The sequence below is a fragment of the Ailuropoda melanoleuca genome, chromosome 11, assembly GCF_002007445.2.
Source record: "Ailuropoda melanoleuca isolate Jingjing chromosome 11, ASM200744v2, whole genome shotgun sequence".
Taxonomy (NCBI): Eukaryota; Metazoa; Chordata; class Mammalia; order Carnivora; family Ursidae; genus Ailuropoda; species Ailuropoda melanoleuca.
In genome coordinates, this window is record NC_048228.1 from 73101776 (window position 1) to 73122088 (window position 20313).

The 20313-nt window shown below is 36.1% G+C and overlaps 1 protein-coding gene across 3 annotated transcripts in view; it reads left to right on the forward strand.

The window, feature by feature from the left end:
* Nucleotides 1–20313, forward strand: part of GABRA2 (gamma-aminobutyric acid type A receptor subunit alpha2) — a 122575-nt gene that overhangs the window by 43591 nt on the left and 58671 nt on the right. For all 3 annotated transcript variants that reach the window (XR_004628885.1, XM_019797257.2, XM_002917015.4), the window contains exon 4: nucleotides 3247–3314. Coding sequence is in view for 2 of the 3 variants with exons in the window: in XM_019797257.2 (XP_019652816.1) it covers nucleotides 3247–3314 (68 nt within the window). In the remaining variant the exon portion in view is untranslated. The remainder of the gene's footprint in view (nucleotides 1–3246; nucleotides 3315–20313) is intronic.

A 20313-nucleotide genomic window follows, 5' to 3' on the forward strand; every position in this document is an offset into this window, starting at 1 on the left:
GCAGTTTGGGCTCTGTCTTCACGAATGACAGTACCCATTCCGCTATTCATGGCCACTTGTAATGCTGGTGAAATATTTTGGGAAAAGGTGCATATTCTACATGAACTATAATTAAAAATTATTTGTTAATTCAAACATAAGACACCTAATATGTGGCAGGCATTGTGCTAAGCACTGGTGATAGGACAATGACATATCATTGTCTTTTCGTGAATCTGAATCCTGGTTGGGGAGCTAGACCAAACAAAAACAAAAATAAAAAGTGAGTAAAAAAAGTTAAGACATGAAAATAATGGCAAATTCTAAAAAGTCCTATGAAAAGGAAGTATCAGGGAGAAAATAAGGGGAAGCAGACTTACATTATAGAGGGGGCATAGTGAACCTCTGCTCTGAGGAGAAGACATTTAAGTAGGGGCTTGAAGGCAGGTAAGCAATCAACTGAGAAGGGAAGAGAAAGGGGAAGTAGCCAAGATGAAGGTCCTGAGGCAGGACAGTGCAAGGTGAGTCCATTCAATGTGATCAGGACTTGAGAAGGTAACTCATGGTACTTAAAGCGAAGAGACTGAGGTTGCCGCCAGAATATCAGTTCATTTGTTTACTCTGTGACAGACACCTGTCACATGGATCTGAATATTATAACAGGTATTAATTAGCAATACAATTTAACCCTGTTCCAAATCCATATGGGAAAACAAAAATTAACCAAAAGATACTATGGACTTTGACAAATTAGTGTCACAAGATTCCCAAATAACAGATATTCATAAATTCTTATTTCTTCTCTCCTCCCCTCTTCTTTCCTTCCTTTCCCTTCTCTTCTCTTATGGAAAGCCAAATCATAATCAAAGAATTCTGAATGTAGAACCTTAGAAAACTGTGTTAGATGCATCAACTATCTGTAGCCATCACCCTAAAATATTTTACTAGTTCCTGTCGGTTGTTTACAACTCTATTGCAACAACCAAGAATCACTTTCTCAATCTCCTAGCTATTGGGTATTCATGGTCGGTGTTTGCCTTGCTGATTTTCCTTTTTTTGAACTTTGATAGCTGGAGAATACTCCTTGCAATGCATACATTCGTTCACTGTGCTTATGAAGTTGATAAACCATGAAATCATTTATTTAAGGTAATTTTGCATATCTGTGTTCTGTGTCTTCAGGTGTTGCTCTTACTGCTTAGAGCTTTGAGGGTAATCTTATTTTTCCCTTTGGATTCTTAGCTGCCACTTCCCTGCAGCCACAAGGTACTGATAACACCCTTCCGTACCCTTTACTTGCCATTTGGCATATAATGGATATTCTTCATATCCTTAGCATGAATATATTCACACATTTTTGTCATCTCTCTTCTCTAGTTTTGCTACTCCAGACTAAGGAGAATAATTTCATTTGCCTCTATTTGGGTGAAAACTACCTCGCCATTTACATTTTTCTTCTCTGGAACATTTTAAATCAATATCTATAATGACTAAAGTTTTATTCAGTTGTTTATTGAATAAGTGTGACAGTATTGATTTGGTATGAATAAGAGGAAAAAGCAAACAAACCTGAGTCCTGTTTTCATAATTTCTTTCTAATAGCGTATATAATTCATGTCTAGGACCAGCTACGCAATTTGTGAGGCCTAGTCCAAGATGAAAATGCAGGGCCCTTTATTCAAAAGGTAATTAAGAATTTTAAGAGAGAAAAACAGAACATTAAGCAGGCATGAGGCTTTTCTGAGTGCAGGGCTGTATGAGATGGCACAAGCTAAATGCCCGCAAAGCTGACCCTGTGCAGGTCTTTGGGGCAGCTGGTAGCTGAGAATTAACTTTATAAACATATTTATGTCCCAAATGAGTTCTATGGTAAAACTTCGTGAAAACAGTTTTTGGAATAAAATAGAATAGAAAATAATAAAGCTGAATAATATATCTATTTGGAACACTATAGGTTTTAGGTGCAGAGTATTACGGTGAATATGGTAAATAGAAATACATAGTTAATGAGAAAACACTTTTAGCTTTGGTTTACCCTTAGGGCTTAGGAGCCAGATTGCTGGGGTTCTAAAACCTGGCTCCATTTACTCTACCAAGTGTGGCCGTTGGGCACATTTCCTTACCTTTCTGTATGTACATAAGTGTATGTGTACAGATTGAGATTATAACAGAGAACCTACTCATAGGATTGTCAAGCAGATTATTATATTTCAGGTAATTTAAAGCCTAAGCATTCAAAGTCTACCCTGTGTATTTTGATTTTAGTGGATACAATATCCCCAGGCTTAGTTTACTCTCTTTTATGGTTGTGAATTAGTGTCCAATATAATATTAAAATTTTTTTGTGATATTGTTTCTGTGGAATTGCAAATTTGATGGATGAGGCATCCAGTTCATGATGATAGAAATTAATGATGTATTGCTTTTTTTCTATAAGTACTTAGGAGGAATTTTTCTTCTTAAGTCTTTTCTTTGGGCCTTTCCCCCATCACCATTTGGCTTATTTAAAATCAAAGATCTCAATCACCTGTTTAAAAGAACAATCCAGTTAATTCTGTTATAGTTAATAAGTTATATAACATTCGAATCCAATTCAAGTCAATCTTAACATTTCATGCATTTGTAAATGCCTTTAAAAGGCAAGTTTGTCTGGAAGTAATCTGTTGTGATTAATGTCTGTTAATTTCTTTTATTTTTGTATCACTGAATAATGAAGCTTTTTTATATTAGCTTGAATTATATTTACTTTTAAGAAATAACAGTTCATTTCTGTGCTTTATTGAGAAGATATTTACAATCTACAAACTAATTTGCAATCTACAAACTAACCCTCTACCATCATGAGGTACCATCTGAAATACTTAGTTTAAAAACCAAATTTAGAACTCTATCAAATAACAACCATACTAACCACACTTTATTTTTAGTATTGGTAGTAAATTTATTATAAACTAGCTCAGTTAAGGCAGATTCTAAGAAACTAGTAATTCTCAGAAATATGTTTAAAACAGAATGCTCTAAATCAGGCATAGTTTCCAAGTAAGAGTGCCATAATACTTCAAGGCATTTAGCATTTAGGATTGTGAGAACCTATGAAATAATTGAGCAATATAGAAGTTTTTGTTGTTTGTGCAGGTTGAAAAGAAAGTAAAAAGCAATATTCCTAAATATCACACAGCTTTATAATCATTTCATGTACTTGACCCCTTCTCTTTCAGTGGCTCTCATTATATATTATCTATATTTAATCTCTTTTTCTCATATCAGACAGTATTACTGAAGTCTTCACTAACATCTACGTGACCAGTTTTGGCCCTGTCTCAGATACAGATATGGTGAGTTTTTCATTAAATAGTATTTTTACTTCATATTATGTTCCCATTATATGGGGGGAGGTTAGAATAAACAAGTATTTTTAGCATTATAGGATTTTGTGTCTGTCTCGCGCCTAGTCTATCCAAATACTTGGAGAGTTAAGGATACTTGTTTGTGTCAATGGTACACTACTCCTCCTTGAATGTTTATATTAACCCTTTACATTTTATATTCTTTTCAGAGCTTGCCTACCTAGCTACAGTGTGGTAGTTAAATACAAATAATTATGTTACTGAGAACCATTTTCTAGGATTCGAGGACCTGCTTGGACTTTGATAAGTAAAATTAGTATAGTTTTGTAATCAACCACTTCTTACAGAATGTGCTCATGGTCAGTGCCATGAATGTAAAGCTTCCATTGGCAGTAAATGAGGTGGGTTCCTTCTCACATTATCTAAACACATATAGTACCTACAAGCTACATACATAGTAGGCATATATAAATCAACCTGAAGAAAACCAGAATCTTGACATTCTTGGATTCAATGCAATTGGTATTTATTTTTCTTTAAAATGAGATGGGTAAAAAGAGGGAAATTGGTCTGTTGGGTTAGCAACTGGCAGGCTAGAAACATCCAAGATAATTATTGATTAAGCATCAAAGTGTTAGTATTCGGTCTTCCATTTCTACTGCTAACTACAGTGCTCAGTAATAGAAATTGTTGTTGAAATAATTTTCGTCCACCTTCCTTATAGCCCAGGAAGTGAGAATGAGAGGAAATGCCCTTATCCTTTCTTTACCTGGTCATCTTCCATCATGTCACCTTTCCCAGCTTCTTCCCTTTCTCTGACAACCCAAGGCAAAGGACACCAAGTTTGATGGCTTTTCGCTGGGATAAACACACAAAAACTAAGTTTTCGTTTAATGCAGGCATCAGTAAACACCAGCCAATTCACTGGGACTGTTCTGCCTTTCCTTCAGGAAGGAGATACGCCACTTCTGTCTTTGAAAACCTCTGCTTTGTCCTCCACCAGGGTCTCGTTTCTGACTGCATAGTCCTTTTCTTACATTGACTTTCATGCCTGAAACTGTAAGGTAGCACAGGGGTGATGACCCCCAACTTTGGGGATGTGGTTGATAACAAACACTGGCAGGTCTTTGAAGTTATTTCAAATGCCAATGTGAAGATTTAAGTGCTTTCCCCCCCTCTTAACTCCAGGCCACAATTCCACAGCAACAGAAGAAATCCTACTTTCAACATAATCTTCCCTCTTCCCTTGGGGTATCTTCTATTGTGATCTGAAATATTAATCTGCCCCTTTCCATAGGTCAGTTTCAAGTGTACAGGAACTTGAAAAGATGACAGAAACATATTTAGCAAGAATGTGCATCTCAAATATTATTGGTTGGCTGTAAAGACAATGTATCTGTGCAGTTTGTCTCAATAGATGCTCCCAAATATTAGAGCCACAGTGAGAGTGAGCACCTGACCTCTGTGGAATCAAGGAGAGTTAGAATTTCGTCTGACACTGAATAACTAGCAAGATAGTATGTAGATGGTTCTTTTATGATAACCTTTGGTGCCTTATTACCAGCCAAAGCAGAAAGGCAAATAATAATAATATAGGACCCCAAATCTCATAATTTTCAACATTGCGTATCTTGTGTTGTGAATATTAGTGCTCACAGTTACTTTCAATGTTTTGGTTTTTATTTTTAACTTTTTTTGCAAAGGGAGTTATTCTACCTAAAAAGATCAATAATAGAAAAATAAATACTTCCTTTAGACATATTAAATATTTGTTTTCTGGAGGTTTTGAACAAACTCACTCATATATTTTTGGCAAAGTGTGTCAGGTGACTTTTTTCCAGTGGTGACAAGGGTTTAGACTCTTTGTTCTGACTATAGGGTAAGATCACTAACACACATTTAGAAATCAGGTAGTTTCAACTCAAAATGGATTAAAGACTTGAACAGAACAACTGAAACCATAAAACCACTAGAAGAAAACATGGGAGAGAAACCACCGGACATCAGTGTTAATAATGGTTTTTTGGACCTGAGATCAAAAGCAAAAATAAAGAAGTGGGACTACATCAAACTGAAAAGCTTTTTCACAGCAAAAGAAACCATCAAAAAAATGGAAAAGGAACCTACACATGGGGCAAAATATTTGTAAATCATATATCTGATAAGGTGTTAATAACCAAAATAAAGAACTGAAACAACTCAACAGCAAAAAATCCCCCAAGCAATCCAATTTAAAAAGGGAAGACAAACTGAACAGACATTTCTACAAACAAGAATACAAATAGCCAACAGATACATGACAAGTACCCAACATTATTAATCATCAGGAAAATGCAAATCTTTACCACAATGAAATACCACCTCACACCTGTTAGTATGGCTGTCATTACAAAGATGAGAGATAAGTGGTGTTTATGATGTGGAGAAAAAGGAGCCCTTGTGCACTGTTGGTGAAAATGTAAATTGTGCAGCCACTATGGAAAACTGTAAGGAGTTTTCTCAAAATTTAAAAAGGGAATTCATTTTTTAAAAAGATTTTATTTATATATTTGACAGAGAGAGAGCGAGGGAGCACAGCAGGGGGAGTGGCAGAGGGAGAGGGAGAAGCAGGCTCCCTATGAGGGGCTCGATCTCAGGACTGTGGGATCGTGACCTGAGTTGAAGGCAGATACTTAACCAACTGAGGCACCCAGGCATCTCAAAAAGAGAACTATTATATGATTCATTAATTCCATTTCTGGGTATATATTCAAGGAAATGAAAACAGGATTTCAAAGAGATTTCTGCACTCCCATGTTCATTGCAACATTATTCATAAGAGCCAAGATATGGAAATATTATATATATTATATGTATATATAGTTCATATATAATTCATATATTATATACATGAATATTTTTTGGCCATGGGAAAAAACCAAAATCTGGATTTGTGGCAACACGGATGGACCTTGAGGTTGTTATGCTAAGTGAAATAAGCCAAACAGAGGAAGACAAATACTGCATGATATCACTTACACATGGAATAATTTTTTTTTTTAATTCAAACTCAAGAACAGAGAGTAGATAAGTAGTTGCCAGGGGTTGGGGGTGGGGTAATAGGGGGAGGTTGGTAAAAGAGTACAAATTTTCAGCTACAAGATGAATAAGGTCTGAGGATCTAATGTAAACCATGGTGACTATAGTTAATAACACTGGATTGTATAATTGAAATTTGCTAAGAGAGTAGAGCTTAACTGTTTTCACACACACACACAAAGATAAATATAAGTTGATGGATATGTTAATTAATTAGATGGGGGAATGCTTTCACAATGTATGTGTATATCAGTCACTACTGTGTATACTTTAAATAGCTTATAATTTTATTTGTCAGTTATACCTTAGTAAAGCTGAAGTTTAGGGGAAAAAAAAGGAAAAGGGAAAAGAAACTGTGATCATTTAGTGTTTCCATGTAGAAATTCCTTGCAGGCATTTGTTGGGAAATTTATATGTTTTGACAAATCCTAAATTCTGGGAAAAATCAAGTAAGAAAAAAAACCTGGAAAAACATTTTAATTCTCCAGCAAGAATGAAAGCTTAGCAGTGAACATAAGGAATCCACTGATGTCAGGTTGAAATGCAGCACAGGGAATGCTGACATGAGAAGTTGAAGACTCCAAGGTTAAGGACAGCACGCCCCAGAACTGGGACAGAACCACGTACGAGCGAAGCCGTCATTAGCAGGCAATCATGCTTCTAGTGGTTATGGGTCTGTGGTTCTGTTTGCTGCTGTCATTCTTAAAAATAGGGTACATATTAACAAGCTGATGCACAAAAAATAAAAGTAAAAAGCTGGTAGCTGTTGTTAGGTATGAGGTCATTAGCAACAGAACAAATTTAAACTCTTTTGTCTGAGTTGAATTAAATATTTTGCCCTCTTCAGTGAATCTAGCTTAAGAACTTTGAAAAATTTGAGCAGACTCCAGATAGGCTTCATATTTGGGAGGACCCTACTACAGATTATATTAAACATTAAAATGCACTCACAATCCAAACAATATAGGTTAAATTAAATTAAACTAGAGTTGTAGTTGGAAACATTTAAATACAAAATTACTTTGAATTTTTAGTTTTCTATTTTGTGTTGTGTGTTTGAGTAGGGTACATGTGCTTTTATATGTAGAGATGTTCCCTAAAATGAAGTACGTATTTAACATCTTGGTAGGATCTTGAGACAGTTGAAGGCCCTGGACCTTTTTCCTAATGATTCATTTTCCTTGAATTACCTAGCCTAACATGATCCTATAGAATTATTTTGGTCATGTCAGATTTTCTACATTATTTCCATCTTTATTCACCTTGTTTATTCAGTTTTACCAATAGTTGGCTTGGAGGAAGTCTGATGAATTACAAGACCATCAAGGGGGTATATATTTTATCAACAGAGTCTAGTCAGAGGAAAGGATCTATAACCATAGTTTAAACAGGGAAAATCTAATAAAAGGTATTATTAACTAGAACAAGGTGCTTTAATAATGAAACAGGGTAAAAGAAGGCTGTAAGTAATACAGAACTAGTAAATGCAGAAGGCAGCATCTACTTTTAGGGGTGAAGCATCATGAACAAGCAAGGAACACACACACACACACACACACACACACACACACACACACACACAGAGCTATCTTACAAAAAAAGGGGAAAGGAGCCTGCATTTGGAGCTGAGAGACAATACACTAATAATTGGTACACATAATAATGTGTGATATGGAGAGGATTTTGAGTGAGAGACAAGAGATAGTTTCTTCACTCATCATGTATTATTTGTTATCTGTCCAAATCTAAGAAGAAAGATGAAGCTGGGGAAAATTAAAGTTGAGTAATCTCTATACACATGTAACACATACATGCGTGCATGCGCGCGCACACACACACACACACACACACTTACTCCTATTGTAAACCTAACAGGGAAAACAACTCAACTTAAAAACATATATACATTTTATAAAGAGAAATGATTTGGTCTTCATCATCACCAAATGATTTTCAATCTTGATATTACTTTTGCTGGAAAGCAAGATAAATAATGAGGAAAAATTTGAATTTATGTTAGTATAGAGGGCCAAGAAATGAAACTTATATGCGACACTCTAAAGAGGAAGGAATTTATTACATGTGGAAGGAAGACACATTATTATTAACCAGATGTGCAAGTGGACATGAAGATATCTAACTCATGTCTTACAGAAGCAGTTTAGTAATGAGAAAAAGGTAAAGAATAAATTTAATTTCACTTCTAATAGCTTAGCCGATACACTCATTTCTATGCAGTGTGCATGGACCCAAACCCCTACATCCTGTTCAGGTCAGTGATATAGATTTGTTGTGACATTAGCCTGAGAGGAAAAAGCAGCATAGCAAAAAGAATTAAGAACCCAAAGAACACACACACACACACACACACACACACACACACACACACAATCTGCTAACTCAGAATCATTAACTAGTGTAATTGTCCAAAGAAAGTTGCAGATCTAAATTATAATTAAAGATTCTAATTACAGTGTCTGCAATTAAGTTTAAAATCTTTTATTTCAACATTTAAAAAATTCATGAGTAAGAAGGTAATTAAAGTTGGGAATGTACTAGTAGCTGACAGTTGACAAAGTTTGTAATAGGTATGTGCATTTTAGCAATTTATAACTCACTCTTCTGTTATTTGTTTTTCTTTTCTCCTTAGTTTCTATGTAGGTCTTTTCCCATATTAGTAAACATTTTCACTGCGTGTACATATTCTTCAGGCGTAAGTGGTATAGCTACCAATTACTACACTAAAACCTAAACTGAGAACCTCAGTCCAAATGGTAATCTCTTGCAGTGCTAAGTGTTAGGGTTAGAAATTGAGCAGTGCAAACTTTGAAATCACCTCAAGGTTTCTGAACCTGAGTTTCCCATTAGGCTGTTAAGAAGCAGGCAGTCAGGTAAGTTATAACTTTGGTTTATTGATCATTTAAATCCCCTTGGTTAATATTTTCTGTCCTTTTGAAAACAAAGTGCTTTATCTCTTAGACTCACCAGAAGCTATTGAGATCTTATGTATTTTGGTAGTTAACATCATAGGGAGGTTTATAGAGTTATTAGGTCTCGACATTTGGTCAAAGATTGACTCTGGACTTCGGTGTTAACCCTTATTAGAAGTTGTCATTTGTAAATGTAGCTAGGTAAGGAAACCTGTTACAAACATGGCAAATACTGTTTGCCACACGTAAAGTAGTCATTTTACTCACTTCAAAGTTGCCATGTAGAAGTTGATTACTGGAAAGTTATTGATATTTTGGAAGGATAGGAATTAGACTTCGAGAACATTCATTCAGTCAGTCGATATTTTCCAATATCCTCTTAGAGTTTTTAATAGGGTCCCTTAAAATGTGATTAGACACTTGAATTGGATTGTTTCCCGGTTCCTTCTACAGTCTGTGGAATCATAATTGCTAGTTGTGGGATATGTCAGTCTACGTTTTAACAGGTTAAGGTATTTGACTTTATGCTGAAGACAGCAAAAAGCCATTTTAGGGTAGGGGGGTTGGGGTAATATAGAGACATGTGATGGAGTCTGATTTTCTGCAATCCAATAATTTGTATTAGAGAATAGGGAAAAGAAAAAAAACAGTTTGAGAGCTCTTTTATTCCACACAAGAATGACTGTGGACTGAGCCAGAGTCGTGGTACCAAAGATGGAACAAATGAAAAGATTTAGAAGATCTCCACATGGTAGAATTAGTCAGACTTGGAGATCTGTTGGATGTGGGTGTTGAAGGAAGCACAGGATGAAGGCTTGGTAGATTGGGTGGATGGTACCATTCACTGGGGGTATGATACACAGGAGGAAAAGTTTACTTTGCTGTTGTTTTGGTGTTTGGGAGATGAGTACTTACGTTTTGGATACACTAAGTTTGAGTATCTGTGAGAGATTTAATTGGAGATGTCTAGGTGCAGGCATATATCCAGAGCTTGGGAGAAGGGCTGGTGTGCAGATGGTGTGGGGAGCCACCTGATGGTAGTTGAAACCATGGGCATGTATAACATTGTGCAAGAAAGAGATTTCGAGTGAAATGGTCATTGTACTTTCACAGAATCTCTAGCGTACAAGAGAATAAAACAGATTTTAGAGGAGACTGAAAAGTGGCTATGGGTGTCTGTCAACATGAAGGGGGATTTCCTTCCCTGAAACAGACTATGTTTTGATCCTTAACAATAAAAGTTAGAAACCACTGCCTTTTATTCCTTATCAGATGCATAATGCACAGTCGTCAGATATGTGTGTCACTTACAGCTCTCTGGCAAGGTAGGATTCTGTATACTGAGGGTGGTATTGTTCATTCGGTAATGGGAAGGACTTATGGGTTTTTCCCAGAGTAAAATCTAAACTAGGGAGTGGGGAAACAGTTTCAGAAAAGAGGGCAAATAAAGGCATTTTGACTAGATTGACTCCATCCTACATTCCTGCAAGAGGGAGGGTTCAGGTGAGAGTTCTCTTGACTTCCTACGGAGAGGGGCATTCCTTAACATCCCCCCATTCTTTTTTATAAACTAAATAATAAACAGCTATAATTTCTGAACATGAAGTGGTTTTTTAAAAATTAAAATTGCAGAGGTTGCATGTTCTTTCCCCAGGTTTCAAGGGCGGAATCTCTCTTCTGGGGGGAGCCACACAGAATTCGTTTGCACTAGTGAAGAATAATAGATATTGTTTATTGGTGCTACTCACATACATTTTCAAGGGTTACCATTACATGTAGATTGTTGGCAGACACAGAAGGTCTCAGATCCCGTGGTGAGGATTTCCCCAGTGGTTTCCTCCAACACCAGGAGAATATAGTTTAATACCAATCCAAGAGAGCACTGCAAAACAGGGAGAGAACAAGGGTGTCATGTGTTATGGAAAAGCCAAGAAAAAGATTCAAATGTGTCATTAGATTAAGAACACGGAGGTATTTGCTGATGGTGGTAAAAGCAACCAGATTGCAGTGGGTTGAGCATGTGGGAGGTGAGGAAATGGAGAAATCGTGGAGGCAACATTTTTAAGCAACATGGTTGAGGAGAGGAGGCGAGACAGAGGGCAGTAGCTGTAAGGCATTATAACCATCAGTGAGGCTTTTCTTTTTAAAGATTGCATTGAACTTCTCACTGTTTTCTGAACATTCCATTATCTTTAACAACCCTATGGAGATTTTTTTAACTTTTCTTGTGATGCTTTCCTCCTCTTTTGCCAACTGGAAATCTTTCATTTATTCAAGGCCAAGCTCAAATTTCATCTTCTCCGATGTCTTTGTGGGCTACTCCAAGTAGGGTCAGTCCGTCTCGTCCTTGTGTTCCGCCACACGGTGTACTCACTTTTTTATGCCTTTACATACTGTATTATAAAAATCTTTACATGTGTTTCTTCTTTAATGCCGTCTGAGCTGCCACGAGGTGTGAGTTGTGTTTGTTCATTTCAACAAGATTTACTAAGTCCGTGCTCTGTGTCTCTCACCGTGTGGGAGCCGAAATCCCTAAGTATAACCAGTGCTTGTCCTCAAGTTGTTCACAGTGATGTGGGGAAACAGCTAAGAAAAGTTATCAACTTTGAAACAGTGGGATCATGCTTTTATTGAAGTATTTGTGGATGACTATGTAGCAGAGGGTATGTGGGTATAGGATATCTATATCCGCGGAGATTTCTAGGAAAAGAAGGTAACTGAAGAGGACAAATGAGGAGAGTGTTTTAGCACAAAGTGGAAGGGCTGGTTGAATTTAGTAAAATGCAAAAATTCAGTGTGACTTGAGCCTAGAATGCTTTAAGGAATCTGGGGGGTGTGGCGGGGGGAGAGATGAGGCTAGAAAAGAACACAGAGCCAGATCACGAAGGCCTTATGGCCAGTTGTCCAAAAAAAAGAGAGCTGCAAAACCATTCCCAAATAAAACTTTAAAACACAGGAGATCTCTTGTACCAGAAGATTGGTTATGGCATAGCTTTTTTTGATATGTGTCAACATTCTGTAAAATGTAACTACCGTCCAGAATAAAAGACCTCTGTGGTTAGTTTAATATAGTTCCACAAACACACACATGCAAACATTACTTCACACTTGTTAAATTTAAGGGTTTAGGGTATTGCATGCCGGGGACTGTTTGCCATAAGATACTTGAGAGCTTATCTACCATCTGCCTCTGCTGATGCCTTTCTCCTTATGGAATTAGAGCTCTTGTTGCCCAGAATCCTTGTTACTACCTTTAATTTCTAATGATGCCTCTCATTCGTTCATTCACCGACTAGTTATTGTTTATTTCCTATGTTCCGGGCAGTTCGTTAGACGCTGTTGTTACACTATCGAAGAAGGTGATCACAGCCCTTGTTAGCGTGGAGTAAACGTTGGGCAAAGGTAGGGACTGGCAGGGAAGAGCCGCTGCAGCAGAGATCAGTGAGTTCGGGGAGTTAGTTGGAACAGGACACATCAGAGGCCCTGCAGTATCAGTATTGCTCTGGGCAGAGTGGAGTGGGAGGGTGGGGACTGCCAAACCCCCAACTAGAAAGGAAAGGGAGGGAGAGATCATGCTGGCACTTGGATGCTGAAATTCAACTGACCAAATTCAAGGACATTTCATTTTTGGATCTCCCCCCCCCCCGCCACCAACATCGTGACAATATCTTGAGTGTATCCTGTAGCTTTCTATTCACTTTCAGATATCAAAGAGTCCGGTGCAGGCCATTTTAAACATCCGTCTTTTATGCCTGTTAGATCTCTCCTTTTCGCAGCCATGTTCACAGCTAAGGGATGTGCAGTAGGCAAAAGGCTATGATCTGCTCTTTCTCTCCTCTTTCTGGGTCTGCCAGAGTTGAGGCAAGGGAAAAGGAGATTATAAAAATGGAGGAAAATATGTTTTTACTTAGCTTCTTCTGTTGGTGCTTCTTTCTTGGCATTTAGGGCCATTCGTATAGCTAGCAAATGCAGGCTCTCATGGGGCGCATTTGTGATTTCTTCTCAGTGACCTCTTTATTGTCCAAAACACCGAAAACACAGGTGGCTTATTCCTTAATGGACTTTTTGTGGCTCACCCCATGCCCTTGGGCACTTTACTTCATGACCTTTTGCTGCTGGCTGCCCCTCACTTGTCAGACTGCCCCGTGGCTGAGTGTGGGGAATGGGGGGGAGAAATGTATTTTGAAGGTGATTTATATCAAGCTACCTCCCTTAATGTCCAAACTGTTTCTAAGAACTTTACACATATTATCTCACTTCATCTTAAAAGAAGTAGGTATTATTATTATCACCATTTTATAGATAAGTCAACTGCAATAGTGAGATTAAAAGACCTGCTCAAGGTTGAGCACCCTAATCAACCCAACCTCAGAGCCCAAGCCTTTAGCATCTATTTTATATTACTTAATTTATTATTTTGTTATCTTCTGATCTAATGTTTAAGTCAGTTTTCAATGTGGAAAGGCTTTGATAGAGACTCTAAAACTCCATTCTCAGAGAGCTCTGCAACTAAATTCTCTCTGTAACCTTCCATAATCCATGACTAACTTCTATTTATTGGTCTATAAAAGATGGAAATTTCACTCTGACGTCCTGCCTTCAAGGATTACGTTTACATATGATGTAACAAAAGGGCACGGTGTTAGAAAGCACAGTTGAATTCAAAGCTTGGCATTCGCTCTCTTTTTTTAAATGGGCATGGTTTCTGAGGTATTCCCACCTGTGAAATGAGGATATTTTGCATATTTTATAATGTTATTGTGAGTTTAAAAATTATATTAAAGTGAATTGCAATTAACTATTATAACTCTTCATCATTTTGAATATTTTAATTAGATATATTTTAATAATCTACTCTCAGATCCTGAATCTGTAGGATCGGTTTTTAATTTGTTCGTGAAACTTGCCCAGCCCTTAGTTCCAAAAAGCCTAGACGCCTTACCTGCACAATGGTCAGAGCATGCTGTAGCTGACCTTTGCATAATAGGGTTTTATGATCTTGTATTAATTGGGTTAATTGGCACCCTGCTGCTCTGTTCTAAAACTTCTCCATTTTTTTTGCAATTTTTGCAATGCTAATACTGGGCTGCATTGGTTGTTCACACCCCTTCTGAGTACCAACTGGAAGTGTTTGAGCTTACCCATTCTTGTGTATTCCAAGGGTGTTATTTTCTCTAATAGCTACATACTTGCTTCATAAACCACATTTTTCTTTGTTATAGAGGAAATACACTGGTTGGAATTTACGCAGTGGAGACTAGCTTTTATTAGCAAAAAGAGTAAAAGGAAATAAATGTTGGTACTTCAAAATATGCTCAGTAAGTCAAAGTAAATGAGAACTCACCCCAAGAGCAGTCCTGCAATTTGGTTGTGTTTCAGTGAGTAGATAGAATTCTTCAGAAATTGGCTACATGCATTGACTTATAATTAATGTAGTCAGGCACTAAAAAATATTCTGCCTTCACTAAGTTAACATGTCCTTGAAATCATGTTTATACAATGAACTGTTCAATAAAAGAGTGATTTCCTTGTTTGCAGTACCAATTATGGAAACAATACTTATTGGTAGTTAAAACATTGGACTGGAAATTGTATCCTTATATGGGTTCTGCCCCTACCAACTTGGAGACAGGAAACTGATGCAATTTATCTATAACCCCATCTATAAAAAGGAGAATTTGGATGAAGCTTCCTTTAAAGAATTTTTCAAATCTTGAGGTGTGTGGATTCTTCAACTCTTCAGTCTCACCCGACAGTCAGAGTCACGTCTCCTGAGCATAGATCGTGGGATAGCTGCATGCCGATCTGTGTTTGTGAATTTTTTGGTTTCTTTCTAATTTTGCTTCTTAGTTGTTTGCATATTCCCTGAGGGATTTTGTAGTTGATCTTGTTGTTATTTATTCCTTTTAGAATCTCAATTCATGGTTCTAAGTCTTAAGTTTATATGAAGAAGTTGCTTTGTTTTGTATTTCTGGCAATTTTCTTGTAGCACACAAATCAAGCAATTACTTACTCTATTAGTACATACTCATGGCAAACCTGAGGTTAATTTTAAGGAGTCTTTCAAGAAAGTTCTTTCCAAATACTAAGAATATGCATTTTTTATGCATTTAAGGAGATCAAGTGCAAATAATTTGGAAATCCTGTTATTCTTAGTGAATATGCAATGCATATTATTTGACTGAAATACTACTTACCCTTCCTTTTTAATCTAGAAAATAAAACCACAAAAACTAGTGAAGCAACTGTATTTATTTATATATTTATATATCTATATACTTTTTATTAATATATTAAAAATAAGCACTAATGCAGAAATTTGAATAATAAAAGGTAAAATATGTATCATTTCAGAAGTAATTATATTTATTAATAAAATAGATTTGTTTTTGCTCTCATTTAAGACTGCTATTCAATTTTAGCAGATTAATTTTAGCAATTAATCTGTTTAAATGTATTTTATTTTTAAATATCTTTCTTAAGTACTTTAAAATATTAACAAAGATCTGATTCTAAATTTATATTTTATTACTTATTTTGATAACTTATAAATGAAAAAGATATAAATTCAAATTTAAGAAATGCATCATGCGTTATTGGTTACTGAACCATCATGCTAATTTTTAAAAACTCATCCACCAATTCTAGATGCTTCTCCTCATGTTCTGAATGTTTAGTTTTTAAAACAACTTGCTGTTTGCAATGGCCTTCTGCCACAGTAACCAGTATCTCAAGGTACAATATGTGCTTAAGATGAATGTCATCATTAAGAAACCATGGTTACAAACCCATATTTTAAATAACTTCATTGATAATTATAAATTTCTTTTTAGACTTGATTAGTTCATCATTCTTTATTTGGCTAATGAAGACCTTATGTTAGGCATAGAACTGATATTCCTTGTTTGCTGCTGTTCACTTGTGCTTGTGTAATGATTAGTGTTTTCTTCAATCCATGCTGTCATTTAGCAATGATCTTTTGAAGCCATTTGTCTATTTTTGCTAGAGTTAGTTTAATCAAAACTAAATACTATAACTTTCAAATTCACCTGATTCCAAATCACAATACACTGAGAGCAAATGAAGGAGACGTCACTTGACCATTCCTGTTGTGTCTTCTTCTCTTCCCGTAGAATGGCTTACCTATGTGACCAGCATAGACTTATGGGCACAGTGAGAGTGCCAATATCATTCTTTATATTATCCATTAGCAAGGCTTCACTTACTTCTTATATTTAGGTGAGAATTTCACTTAAAGATAAATATTCTATATTTTCTTCTCACAGCTACAAGGATGTACATACCCCACTTTGTAAACCACTGCTCTAAGCTGAATATCCCGTTTGTGCTTACAGTCTCTCTCTTCATTTAGGTATAATACAGTTGATTACAGTTATATTTACTGACTTAAAACCAACCTGCCTCCCTTATATTAGACCCATGTAACTTTCATTAGACTCACATGATGAAGTAAAATTTCAGATGTTTTCAAACTCCTTATTCATTCACACAAATCTTTAATTTTCTCTTATGGGAGCCAGTGTGATAGGTTGCAGTCATGGCCCCCATTCTTTACCCCCTTTTATATCCACATCTTTTTCCACTTAACTTTATAATGCTTTTCCACTGAGAGTGGGGTGGCTTGCTATAATACTTGTCATTAAATTCAATCATGTGACTTGCTTTGGCCAATGAGATGTTAGCAGACATTACACAAGTGATGACTTGAAATGCCATTAGGGTTTGTTCTTTTGTACTTCTGCCACTGTCATGAGAAAGATAAGCCCAAGGTAGCCTTGTGGTCCCTGGAGGAGGATAAGAGGCACATGGAGCAGAGCTCAGTTGCCCCAGTTGTCCTACACAATGGCAGCCTAGATCAGCCAATGGCCAACTAACCCACAGATGCATGAGCAAGAACAGCTGAGGTCAACAGAGCCCAGGTGAGATCAACTGACCCCCAGTCTCACATCTTCTGTGGTAATAATAAATAGTTGCTATTAAAAGCTACTTCATTTTAGGTGTTTTTTAAACAGGAATAGCTAAGTGATATCAACTAGTCTCTAAGTTTTACTGGTTAAACTCTGATTTCCATTAATGGCATTTACAAACTCAGAAGGGAGAGTACTTTAACTTCTGCCGTTTATACCCTCCGTTCACTCCTAACCCATTGCATTCTGCCTTCTGGACTTGCTTTTTTAAACTAAGCTCAAGGTCTTTCAGCCTTATTTGACACTCTTTATCTCTACATGCTTCCTAAAATTTCTTTTTTCTTAGTTTGGTATTTTTCTTTCCTGCTATTCTGTGTGTGTGTGTATCTGTGTTCTTTAATTTTCTAGAGTTTTTTTCTTCTTTATTTTCATCAGCTAATCATGAAACATCTATACAAGTGATCCCTTCTATCTTCATAATTTTAATTATCACTGCTAAAAACAATATAGCCTGGGTATATGTCCGATATATTAGTAATCACATTAAATGTAAATGGACTGAATTACCATTATCTCTGAAGATATTTTTAATAAATTGGAAATGGTATCTTCAGAACATAGTCTCTTATTACAAATGCAGTAAAATTAAACATCAATGACAAAAATATAATTAAGGAAACCAACACATTTGGAAATACAAAAATGCTTCACAGTATCTCCTACATAAAGAAAAAGTCATAATGGGAATTAAAGATTGTCTTTGGCTGAATAATCCTGAATATACTATTAATTATGCTTGTTATATAGCTGTAGTAATCATGACTTTGGAATTAATGCAGGGATAGATAAACAATAGAAAAGAAGAGAGGTCTCAGAAACATGTCAATCCCTATATGGACACTATATACATGAGAGAAATGCCATTACAAATCTGTGCAGAAAGATGAATCAGTCAGTAAATGGTACTAGAAAGTTGTTTTTCCATTTGAGAACAAACAAACAACAGTGAATTTTTATCGCACATAATAAATGATAATTCTATGACCTAAATGTTAAAAAGCAGAACTTTTACATCTTTAGAAGAAATGTACAGGCATATATTTATGATATTTGCATACCTTTATACTCTTTATTAGAATTCTTACTGAGTAGTATATTTAATAAAATATTTATATGTAGAAAATGTAAATAATTTCTATAACTCAATAAGAAAAAGACAACCTAAAAGGAAACTGAGTCCATGAAATTATTAGAGTACATGAAATAAACAGACTCTTCTAAAAAAGGAAAGTGTTTAATAAATATATGAAAATGTGTTAAATTTCACTAGTCAGTAGATAAATCCAAACAGTAGCAGTTATCAGCCATTTCACACTAATCATAATGGCTAAAATGAAATATTCTATGTATAACAAGTTGTAGAGAAACAGAGTTCAATGTGTACAGACCTCTAGGATTTCAATTTGAAAATATCTTGTTATGTTGAGGATGCAAATACAATACATTCTGGTAATCCCACTTGTAGATTTACTGTAGAGCAGTGGTGGGCATACCGTGGTCCATGGGCCAAATCCTATCAGTTACCTATTTTTATAAACAAAGACATTGGAATATAACCACTCTGCCTCATTTATGAATCGTCTGTGAAGGCTTTCACACTACAGTAGCAAAGTTGGGTGGTTGTGATACCGTAAGACCTGTAAAGCCTACAGTGCTTACTAATTGGCCCCTTATGGAGGAAGTTTGCTCTGGTTTAGAGTAACTCTTGGGTCTTTGTCCTAAAAGTGTAGTATAATAATGCTTATAGCAGTTTTGCTTGCTAGAGTGACAGATTGGAAATAGAAAAAAAATAAGAACATAGGAAAAGGATGAATATTGTGAAATATTCTTAAAAGATGAGGCTGTGTAGCAATGACAATGAGTCAAAGTACTAGATGTATTGCCATGAATGAATTTCAGTAATGTAACTAAAAAAGCCAGTGTCAGGAAAGTGTACACACTATATGATACCATTTACATAAATGTTGAAAATGTGATATAGAAACACGTATATTTATGTAGTAAATATTTAAGTACTTGGGAATTAGGTATGGGAATGATAAACACCAAGTCCAAAATAATTATTTCCTCAGAGAGTTGGGGGAATGTGATTGAGAGGGAATAAATGAGAGAGAGGGCTTCAATAATATTTGTGATGGCATTTCTTCTGGGAATGGTTACAAGGCCTTTATGATATTCTTTATACTCTCATATATGTCTGAAGACAAACTAAGATAATACACAGATGAAAGCCATGGTGCCTTTTGTGAAGATTTGCAAGCTTGTCTGGAGGCAGAGGAACAAACACACAATTGCAGCATGAGATCTTACGGTAATAGAACGCTTTACGAGTAATGAAGGTACACAGACAGCTGGCTATGTATTTTCTGGGTGTTCAAAGGACTGGGAGTGTGGTTGTGAGCAGTTCCTGATGCAGGCAGATAGGAAACTTGCTTTAGGGGAGAAATGGTAAGAAGAGGAGATTGTTAAAATTGCCTACAACATAACATGAGTGCATGGTTGGAATGGGGTGGGGGAGAAAAAGGCACAGATCATTCTCAAAAGGTTGACAGACACTCTTGGGACACCATGAATGCTCAGGAACAGTGTTTCTGAAAACACTTTTTAAAAAGAACTCATCTGAAACATCCTGTTTATAAACCTTGGATATCTCCTATGGGGTAGGTCTGCAAGAAATGATTGCCTTAGTAACAGCTTCTGAAAAAGACAAAAGCTATCATAATTTTACAGAAATGGAAAATTTGACTTTGATGTTTTATAAAAAGTTGTAAAATGTGTTCAATTTTCCTGGACAAATAAATATCTTATGTATTCACGTCAGGCTTGGATTTGAAGGTACCATGGTTGGAAAGAAACACTTGCCTAAAAACTTAGATAGTGAAGACTCATCTCTTAATCTAGATGTTTTTTAAAAACTGAGTTATATCTATATGGAATTAGACATTTTTAAATAGGACTAAACCGCTGAGAGTGAGTGTCAATTCAATCACG